This window comes from Symphalangus syndactylus, chromosome 23 (genome assembly GCF_028878055.3).
Source record: "Symphalangus syndactylus isolate Jambi chromosome 23, NHGRI_mSymSyn1-v2.1_pri, whole genome shotgun sequence".
In the NCBI taxonomy this organism is placed as follows: domain Eukaryota; kingdom Metazoa; phylum Chordata; class Mammalia; order Primates; family Hylobatidae; genus Symphalangus; species Symphalangus syndactylus.
The window spans coordinates 41,420,487-41,430,515 of NC_072445.2; the positions used below are offsets into that span (position 1 = coordinate 41,420,487).

The window sequence follows — 10,029 nt, forward strand, 5'->3', positions numbered from 1 at the left end:
CCAGGCTGGAATGTAGTGGCGTGATCTCAGCTCACTGTAACCTCTGCCTCCTGGGTTGAAGCAATTCTCCTGCCTCCACAACCTCTGTCTCCTGGGTTCAAGCGATTCTCCTGCTTCAGCCTCCCAAGTAGCTGGGATTACAGGTGCACATCACCACACCTGGCTATTTTCTGTATTTTTGGTAGAGTCAGGGTTTCACCATGTTGGCCAGGCTGGTCTTGAACTCCTGACCTCAGGTGATCGCCTGCCTCAGCCTCCCAAAGTGCTAGGATTACAGGCATGAGCCACTGTGCCTGGCCTAGAGTGATACTTTGATACATGTATATAATATATAATAATCAACTCAGAGTAATTAGTATATCTGTCACCTCAAACACTTATCATTTCTTTGTGTTGGAACATTCAAAATCCTCTCTTCTAGCTTTTTGAAAATGTATAGTAAATTATAGTTAATTATATTCTCCCTGCAATGCTGTACAACACTAGAATTTATTCTTCCCATGTAGCTGTAACTTTGTATCTGTTAACCAACTTCTCCCCACCCTTCTCTCCCCAGCCCCCTTCCCAGCCTCTAATCTTTACTGTTCTACTGTCTTACTTCCATGAACTCAAATTTATTATGGATGAATAGTACTCCATTGTGTATATATACTACATTTTCTTTATCTGTCTGTCGATGGATGCTTAGATTGAGTCCACATCTCAACTATTGTGAATAGTGCCACAAACGTGAGTGTGCAGGTATCCCTTTGATATACTGGTTTTCTTTTTTTCGGATAAATACCTAGTAATGAGATTGCTGGATCATATGGTAATTCTATTTTTAGTTTTTTGAGAAACTCTCATACTGTTTTCCATAACGGCTGTACTTATATGGAGAAAAACCTAAAGGCCCCACCAAAAAGCTCTTAGAACTAATAAATTCAGTAAAGTTGCAGGATACAAAATCAACATAAAAAGTCTACTGCATTTTTAATACACCAATAACAAACTAGCTAAAAAAGACATCAAGAAAGCAACACCATTTACAATAGCTACAAAAGTAAAATAAAATACCTGGGAATGAAGTTAACCAAGAAGTTGAAAGACTTCTATAATGAAAACTACAAAACACTGATGAAAGAAATTGAAAAGGACACAAACAAATGGAAAAGTATTCCATGCTTGTGGATTAGAATTAATATTGTTAAAATGACTATCCTACCCAAAGCAGTCTACAGATTTAATACAATCCCTGTTGTCAAAATACCAGTGACATTCTTCAGAAAAATAGAAAAAAAACTAAAATTCATATGGAGTCACAAAAAACCCCAAATGGCCAAAGCAATCCTAAGCAAAAAGAACAAAACTGGAGGCCTCACACTATCTTACTTCAAAATATGCTACAGCCAGGTGTGGTGGCTCACACCTGTAATCCCAGCACTTTGTGAGGCCGAGGCGGGTGGATCACGAGGTCAGGAGTTTGAGACCAGCCTGACCAACATGGTGAAACCCCATCTCTACTAAAAATACAAAAATTAGCCAGGCGTGATGGTGCACACCTGTAATCCCAGTTACTCGGGAGGCTGAGGCAGGAGAATCACTTGAATCCAGGAGGCAGAGGTTGCAGTGAGCCGAGATCGTGCCACTGCACTCCAGCCTGGGCAATAGAGTGAGACTCCATTAAAAAAAAAAAAAAAAAAAAAAATATATATATATATATATATATATATATATATATATATATATATATATATACTACAAAGCTGTAGTAACCAAAACAGCATGTATTGATATAAAAGCAGACACATAGACCAATGGAACAGAGAACTCAGAAATAAATTCACATATTTACAGCCAACTGATTTTCAACAAAGGCGCCAAGAACATACAATGGGGAAGGGACGGTCTCTTTAATAAATGGTGCTGGAAAAACTGGGTAACCAACCATACACAGAAAAATGGTATTGGTAGATTTTGTCTGTGTGCTTATTTGAGTTTGATTGTACTGCGTGGGAACTGGACAGCTAACTCCCTAATTAGCATTAATATTTTCCCAGAGATTATTTGGCTGTCAAGGTATAGTAGGAAAAAGACCTAAAATAGGGTCCAGAAGTCTGATAGAGAAATACAGGTGAGGCTTTGGTGGCTCACACCTATAATTCTAGCACTTTGGGAGGCTGAGGCAGACAGATTGCTTGAACCCAGGAGTTTGAGACCAGCCTGGGCAACATAGATCCTGTCTCAAAAAAATTAAAATAAAATAAAATAGAAATACAGGTGAGAGGGAGAAGCAGCAGGACAAAATGTATAAAATAGAAGAGATCTTTTGATAGAGGTGATAGGAAAGGAAAGACAAACCTATGGGCTGGGAGCATCAAGAAGACATTAAAGGGATTGGGGTGACAGGAGAGGCCCAGAGAGACACTGCATCCTGCCCTGGTTAACCCGGGTGGGCCCTGCAGGATCAGATGGCATGCTTGCACCCTGCTTCTCCTGCTGTACACCCCCGTGAAGAACTTTCTTGATGCTCTCTGTTAGTAACCGGGCACATTCCCACCGGGAGCTTGCCATGACTCATTGCCGCGGCCCCACTGCTCGGCTCTGCCTGTTTCGTGACAGCTGCAGATGTCTTAGGTGAGAAGAGTCCTCCAGGAGACTTGGGCTGATCAGTTCCCTCCAGAGGCCCCGTATGTGGCTGTGGATGGGGGCTCCTCAGTCTTTCAGCCTCTTCTCCGCAGGGCCAGCCCTGCCCTGGCTCTCGGGACCCCACCGTCTCTGGGCTGCTCACAACCTTTAACCTTTAGAGGACTCTTCTTTCTCCTGTATGATTCTCTCCCTTTCTACTGTTCTAGGAACTTCCACGTCAGGAAATATGCCCAGTTGGGCCTCTGGCCCCCACTCCAGCTGCTGCTCCATTCATTTTCTCTTTTATGCCACCTTTGTCAGCAGAGCTGTCAGGACACACTGTCTGTTTTGTTGCCTATCCTCTGAAGCTGCCATGGACTTACATGTTTTGAGGGGCATGTTAGAGGACTTGGCCAGAAATTTGCTACCAGTCTCTGGGCATTTGCTTCACAGCGGGGGGTTGGGATGTGCCTCTGACTTCTTGTCTTACTCCTCTGGAGTAAAGCTCACAACTCTTCCCAAACTTTCGGAAGCAGTCATCAGCAGCCACAATTTGTTAATTCCATTTGTTTCCCAAATCTCACCCTCTCCAGGAAGCCAGCCTGCACCCCACCGGCCCCTGCTCCCATCCCCCTTCACTCTGCTCTCTTTTCCCGTGGTGCGTATCACTCACATAGTCTGATGTATTTGCTACATTGATTATTGTCTGCTTCCCCCTGCTAGAATGTCAGCTCTACAGAAGTAGGTATTTGTCTCTCTCTCTCTCTCTTTTTTTTTTTTTTTAATTGTTCTGAGGCTTCTAGATGAGTGCCTGGTACCTAGGAAGCACTTAATAAATATTTGTGGAATGAGTGAAAGGAAGGCAAAAATCAATTAATACAGAGTATTAAGGAGGCTTTTCACTCACAAAAGGGAATCTGAGCATCTCAGAATAGCCCTCTTCCCACTCACCCTGCCCTACCACCTGTCTGTCACAGAGATAGCACCACCGTTCTCCCTCCTGTACAAACCGTGCTCTGTTCTTGTTTATCCTTGACCAGTATGTCCAGTTGAATCTGTCTCTAAAATACCTGGAATGTGTTGCTTCTCTCTTTTTCTCCCTAATGCCACCACCTTAGTTCAGGCCATGTTTAGCTCTCCCCTGGTCCACAGCAAAAGCCTCTGGACCAACCTCCCCATGTTCCCCTTGCCTCCTTAGTCCCTTCTCTGTGGGGCAGCCAAGCAAGTGGTCACTTAGGGTTTTGGCTCGCTGCTGTACAGTGATGCAAACAGAATAGAAGCCTCCGTTAATAGTTCAGAGGTCCGGGGTCTAGAGCTATCACAGTAGCTGTATATAAGCTTATCCAAGGGACTGGGTTACTTCCATGTGGTTCTTCTGCCAGCTTCTAGATGTCCTCTGCTGTGTGGTCAAAGTTGGGCTCACCACCACCATGTCCAAAATTCAGCTGGGGTAAAAAGGAAGTAGAAAGCAATTTTCTTTTTTTAAAGGACAATGCCCAGAATTATGGTCATTGCTTCCTATCACATTCCATTGGCTGGAACTTAGTCTCATGACCAGGCCTTGTCGTAGGGGATCTGGAAAATGTAGTCTTCCCAGGTGGCCATCTGACCAGCAATAACTCCAGGGGTTCTATTATTAAAAGGAGGAAGGGGAGAGTGGACGCTGGAGGTTACACAGCAATCTTAGCCACATGTAGAGCAGATCACACATATTATGCCCCTACTTGAAACCCTTGGTGGGTTTCCACTGTACGTGGAGCAAAAGTCAAACTCCTTACCATGCATATCCAGCCCTGCGCGATCTGGCCTCTGCCACTTTCACCAAGCCCTTTCCTGTTTTACCTTACCTCTCTTCATCTGGCCAGTACTTCTCATCCCTCAATTCTCTGCGCAGGTATCTCCCAGAGAGGTTGCCCCTGTCATCCCCCAGCCATGGTGGCTTCTGTCATTGTGATGATTTTGTTTGTTTTCTTGTTGTTTTATCCAGTGACCCCACTGGAATGTCAGCTCCATAAAAAAGGGACCACATTTGTTTTGTTCACTGATATGTCCCACCTCTGCTACAGTGTTGGGTGCAGATGCATTGAAGTCTTATTTGATTCATATTGATACTTGTGCTTTTTTTTTTTCCCTTCTAGGACACGAGAGACTTCCTAAACAGGTAAAAGAGTCTCCTCTCCATGGCGTACCTCATCCCCCTTGTTTATGTTCCCTCCCCTTCTAACTAGGTGCATTTGAATTCATGGGGAGTGGTATGGTGCCAGAGGTACTCACATCCCATGGTTCATCCTTGATGCCCTTCTGAGGAGCAGGACACATCCTTGAGAACTGGAGACTTGCTCTCCTCCTTATGAGTTCTCTGTGTAGCCCCAGCTCCTTGGCCCACTGGCCTTATTTGAGGTAGGACAGAGCAGAGAGGTTAGAAACATGGCTTAGTAGACAGCGCCCTCGATGTGGAGTCTACTGATGCTCTGAAGCCCTGGCTCAGCTGGTGTCTTTGGGCCACTGTTTTTGTGTCACTTGTTTGGGGATAATCATACCTTTCCTCTCCCCTTCATAATTGCCATGAGGATTGAGAGATAAGTATGAAGGAAAGTAAGAAGAGCTGAGTAACAGCTTGTTACGTATGTCATCTTCTCAGGTATCCACGGAAGAAGTTCTGGGTTGGGAAACCCATTGCTCGAGTGGTTAAAAAAAAGACCGGAGAATTCTCAGATAAACTCCTCTCTCTGCAGCGAGGCCTGAGGGAATTCCAGGGTAAGGGCTGGGGAGTGCACAAAGGGTGGGAGTCAGAGCAGGGCTACCTCATAGAAAGAGCGCACCCAGTGCCTTTCCATCACCTCGTCGAGCCTCACTCTTCTGAGGGCCTCCTGTCTTAGACATGGATCCCTATCAGGAAATTGATACTGCCCGAGCAAGAAATGGGCTCATAAATTTGCGGGACTTGAGTCATCGCTGTCCTTTTTTCTCCCCAGGGAAGCTGCTGAGAGACTTGGAATATAAGACAGGTGAGTGTCTAGAGGGTGTTTCCCAGATGTACATCAAATATAGAAAACTCCGCCTGCAGAGATTCTGACTGCCCAGTTTTCCCCCAGGTAGCCCCTTTTGCAACAGGAAGAATTTCCCAGCTGCACAGTAGAAGCCCCCCTCTCTTTTTGCACTTTCTAATCAGCCTACTCTTTAGTCTGCAGTAGAGGCCTCTGCTTGCTAGTCTGATCCTTCTCTGCCCTGTGTTTGCTTTTCTTTTTCCTATCCTCACAGGTCCTACCACCAGTCCTTTTCCTGTGGCCGAGCTTTCTCTCATCTTCCTGGCTGCATGGCTCCTATATTCAGAGCAAAAAGCAGGGGCAACCTAAGGCCAGAGGCCATATCCACCACAGGCCCCACTACTGTGCTCCCTCTCAGCCCTGCAGTTAGGTTGTACACTGCATACCAACCACCAAGGAGCACCATCCACACAGACCGAGATGTGAATGGTGCCCCTTGGATTATGAAGACTGGTGGTCTCCTCCTGGTCCACTTTCACACTTGCTTTCATGAGAACCATTGCGGAGGTCGGCCTGTCTGGGAGCAAACAAGGCCCTGAGAGCTCCATCTAGTTCACAGGATAAAATCCCATAGCAGAACTGAGTTAGCAGTGGTTAAACCTTAGGTGGTTGTAGCTTCTTTATTAATGTCTGAGCTGTCTGTGAATACCATCGAATTTTACCTATCAGGTTATTCTAATTATAGAGAATCCTACGAGGATGATGGTGAGGATTATCCCACTCTGTCAGTACATGTTCAGGGTTTCTTGAACCATCTTATAGAGCAGGCTGGTAGTTTTGAAACTGAAATTGAACAGTTTACAGAGACGCTGAATGCTTGTGTTACAACAGGTGATACTTTGCAAGAACTTGTGGAGCTCAGAGGCCACATCTGTCCCAAATTTCCTTTTTTTTTTTTTTTTCTTGAGATGGAGTCTTGCTCTGTCTTCCAGGCTGGAGTGTAGTGGTGTGATCTCAGCTCACTGTGAGACCCGCCTCCCAGGTTCACACCATTCTCCTGCCTCAGCCTCCTAAGTAGCTGGGACTACAGGCGCCCACCACCATGCCCGGTTAATTTTTGTATTTTTAGTAGAGATGGGGTTTCACCATGTTAGCCAGGATGGTCTCGATCTCCTGACCTTGTGATCCACCCGCCTCAGCCTTCCAAAGTGCTAGGATTACAGGCATGAGCCACCGTGCCCAGCCCCAAATTTCTTTTACATGGGAGCTCACCTGTGTAATTACCTGGCCCATCATCTCACAGTTAGCACATAGAGTAGCACCTTCCACCAATTTCTACTTCAAAGATGTCGGACTGAATATGACATTAAAGATCAAACTGCAAAAGGGGATGAAGTTACTCCAAAACAATTTCATGCATTTGTTCCCTTTCTGGGAGAGCTTTATTATAACCTGGAGATCAGAGGAACAAATGGACAGGTTACAAGAGCAGATATTCTTCAGGTTGGTCTTCGGGAGTTGCCGAATGCCCGAATGCCCTCTTTTCTAATCCCATGGATGACAGCTTAATTTGTGCAATAAAATTGCTGAAGTTGACAGGGTCAGTTTTGGAAGATGCTTGGAAGGAAAAAGGAAGGACTGATAGGGAAGAAATTATTCAGGAAATTGAAAATGTTGTTATAGATGCAAACTGTGGCAGAGACATGAAACAGATGCCCTCGAAGCTTGTAGAACTCCAGTGCAGTAACTGGGGTAGAGTCCATGCAACTTCATCATACAGAAATGCAGCACCCAAAAAAGATCCCAGTTACTATGTGAATGAACCAACATTTTATAGTGTTCATTCACATAGTAATTGTGTTTCATAGTGTTCCTTTCACTGCAACTGATCCGGATTACCAAGAGGCATATCAAGAGTTACTTGAAAAAGAGGACTTTTTTTCTGGATTATGAAGAAAATGGAACAGATTTATCAGGGCTGGTGATCCACACTTGGATGATACTGATGATGAGTTGGACCCAGAGATCCAGAGATAGAGGAAGCTTATGAAAAGTTTTGTTTGGAATCAGAGCGTAAGTGAAAACAGTAAAGTTAAATTTCAGTATATCATGTTTATAAAGCAGTTTAGTTATGGTGATTTAGCAGAATACAAAGCCAGAAAATGTGTCTCACTTATACCAAATTAAGGATGTTGAGTTATATTACTAATATATGCAACTTTAATTTTGTTTAACACTGTCTGCCAAAATAAATTTTATTCCCTCTAACTTAAAAAACAAAACAGTGATGCTGTTTTTTTTTTTTTTTTCCCTTGTCCCCACAGTGAGCGTCACCCTGGACCCACAGTCGGCCAGTGGGTACCTGCAGCTGTCGGAGGACTGGAAGTGCGTGACCTACACCAGCCTGTACAAGAGTGCCTACCTGCACCCCCAGCAGTTTGACTGTGAGCCTGGGGTGCTGGGCAGCAAGGGTTTCACCTGGGGCAAGGTCTACTGGGAAGTGGAAGTGGAGAGGGAGGGCTGGTCTGAGGATGAAGAAGAGGGGGATGAGGAGGAAGAGGGAGAAGAGGAGGAGGAGGAAGAGGAGGCCGGCTATGGGGATGGATACGACGACTGGGAAACGGACGAAGATGAGGAATCATTGGGCGATGAAGAGGAAGAAGAGGAGGAGGAAGAGGAGGAAGTTCTGGAAAGCTGCATGGTGGGGGTGGCCAGAGACTCTATGAAGAGGAAGGGAGACCTCTCCCTGCGGCCAGAGGATGGCGTGTGGGCGTTGCGCCTTTCCTCTTCCGGCATCTGGGCCAACACCAGCCCCGAGGCCGAGCTTTTCCCAGCACTGCGGCCCCGGAGAGTGGGCATCGCCCTGGATTATGAAGGGGGCACCGTGACTTTCACCAATGCAGAGTCACAGGAACTCATCTACACCTTCACTGCCACCTTCACCCGGCGCCTGGTCCCCTTCCTGTGGCTCAAGTGGCCAGGAACGCGCCTCCTGCTGAGACCCTGAGCCCTGACATCTGCCCCGGGCCTCACACCCTCAGATGCTTCACTTCTTTGGAATTCTAGGACTCTCAATGGAGGGAAGGGATGCCTGGCCTGAGCACCTGGAGCAGGGGACCCCATATCCACTGACAGCCACCTCCCCATCGCTGTGGCCCCCTGAGATCTCACTCAGTGCTATTGCTCCATCTACTGCCCCAATTGGGGCTCTTCTCCCACCTCCTGCTGGTTTCCCGAGGGAACTTCTGATCCTGGAGTCCATGAGGGCTCCTTTCCTTTTTGACCACGACCTTGGCCCCAGCTCTGCACTCTCTGTGGAGTAAGGGCCTGACGCAGCATTTTCTTGCCCAGTGTGGCAAGGCCTTGGAAAAACGTCGATTACCCCTAAGATCATTTTGCTGTCCTTAAACCCCCCAGGTTCCTTCTTGCACAAATCCACTCTGCTGCCCACCTTCCCTGGCATCTTAAACAGACCTACCCCACCCCAACTCAGAGTTAAGCATACACGGGAATGCTGAAAATAAACAATGAAAATCCACTAAGGCTTCCCAGGCCATTTAAGGCCTGGAGTACCAGCGCATATCATCTCATGGGGTGCAGAGTGGAGTCCAGGCTTCTCTGAAACCAGGGCTGAGCATATTTCCATAGCCAAGGAGGTGGGACTCCCTGGAGCTATCTGTGGTCTTAGGGAAAGGATCCAGACATACACGGCTTTGGGGTACAAGCTGTGATCACTGATCAATAAATTATCTCTGGATTGGTCCTTGTGAGGGGAGTTTTAAGAATCCAGAACATCTTGCTCTTGATCAGCACATCCAAAAACACCAAGACAAATATCCAGTGGAGCAGAACCTCTCCTGCCTTGGGAGTTCTGACCAGGTTCCCCAGCAGGGTGGTAAGCCTCTGTCTCTGGCCCTACCAGCATCCAGGTTCCACTTTCCTAGGAGAGAGTGGAGATGGGAAGACAGGGAAAGGAAGGCAGCAGGAGGCCACAAGCCCACCAGGTCTTCATGTCAAGAGAGGGAGTAACATGTCTCCTCATTGCCCACGGACCCAGCCTCTGTCCAGGCGCCCCTCATGGCCACAGTTTAACACAAGCTCCCCTGCTCCAGCCAAATTGATCTCCCAGTCTTGTTGTTACCCATTCCAAGTGCTCTGCCAGCCCCTGTTCATCCAAGTTTTAAGTCCTCCACCCTGTTCTAAGAGTCTGTTCCAACGGCTCTGGGTCTCAGTGGTCTCTTGACCACCATTGTCTCAGAGCTGCCCACTTTGTGTGTGTTACATGCTGCCTGAGTCACATGTACATCTTATTTCTGCCTCTAGTTTTGTAAGCTCCTGGAGGGCGGATAACATCTTATACTACTCTTGTATTCTCATGGCACCTAGTGCAGTGCTGGGCACAGAGTAGGTGCTCAATAAAGACTTGTTGAATGAA

At 46.6% G+C, this 10,029-nt stretch overlaps 1 protein-coding gene and 1 pseudogene across 5 annotated transcripts in view; both read left to right on the top strand.

Annotated features, from left to right (window-relative positions):
- Nucleotides 1–10,029, top strand: part of TRIM26 (tripartite motif containing 26) — a 30,357-nt gene extending 20,328 nt beyond the window's left edge. For all 5 annotated transcript variants that reach the window (XM_055264757.2, XM_055264759.2, XM_055264761.2 and 2 more), the window contains 4 exons: nt 4,746–4,768; nt 5,249–5,364; nt 5,583–5,615; nt 7,919–10,029. In XM_055264757.2, coding sequence (XP_055120732.1) covers nt 4,746–4,768; nt 5,249–5,364; nt 5,583–5,615; nt 7,919–8,601 — 855 coding nt within the window. In that variant the 3' untranslated portion in view covers nt 8,602–10,029. The remainder of the gene's footprint in view (nt 1–4,745; nt 4,769–5,248; nt 5,365–5,582; nt 5,616–7,918) is intronic.
- Nucleotides 6,098–7,684, top strand: LOC129473765 (polyadenylate-binding protein-interacting protein 1-like; annotated as a pseudogene).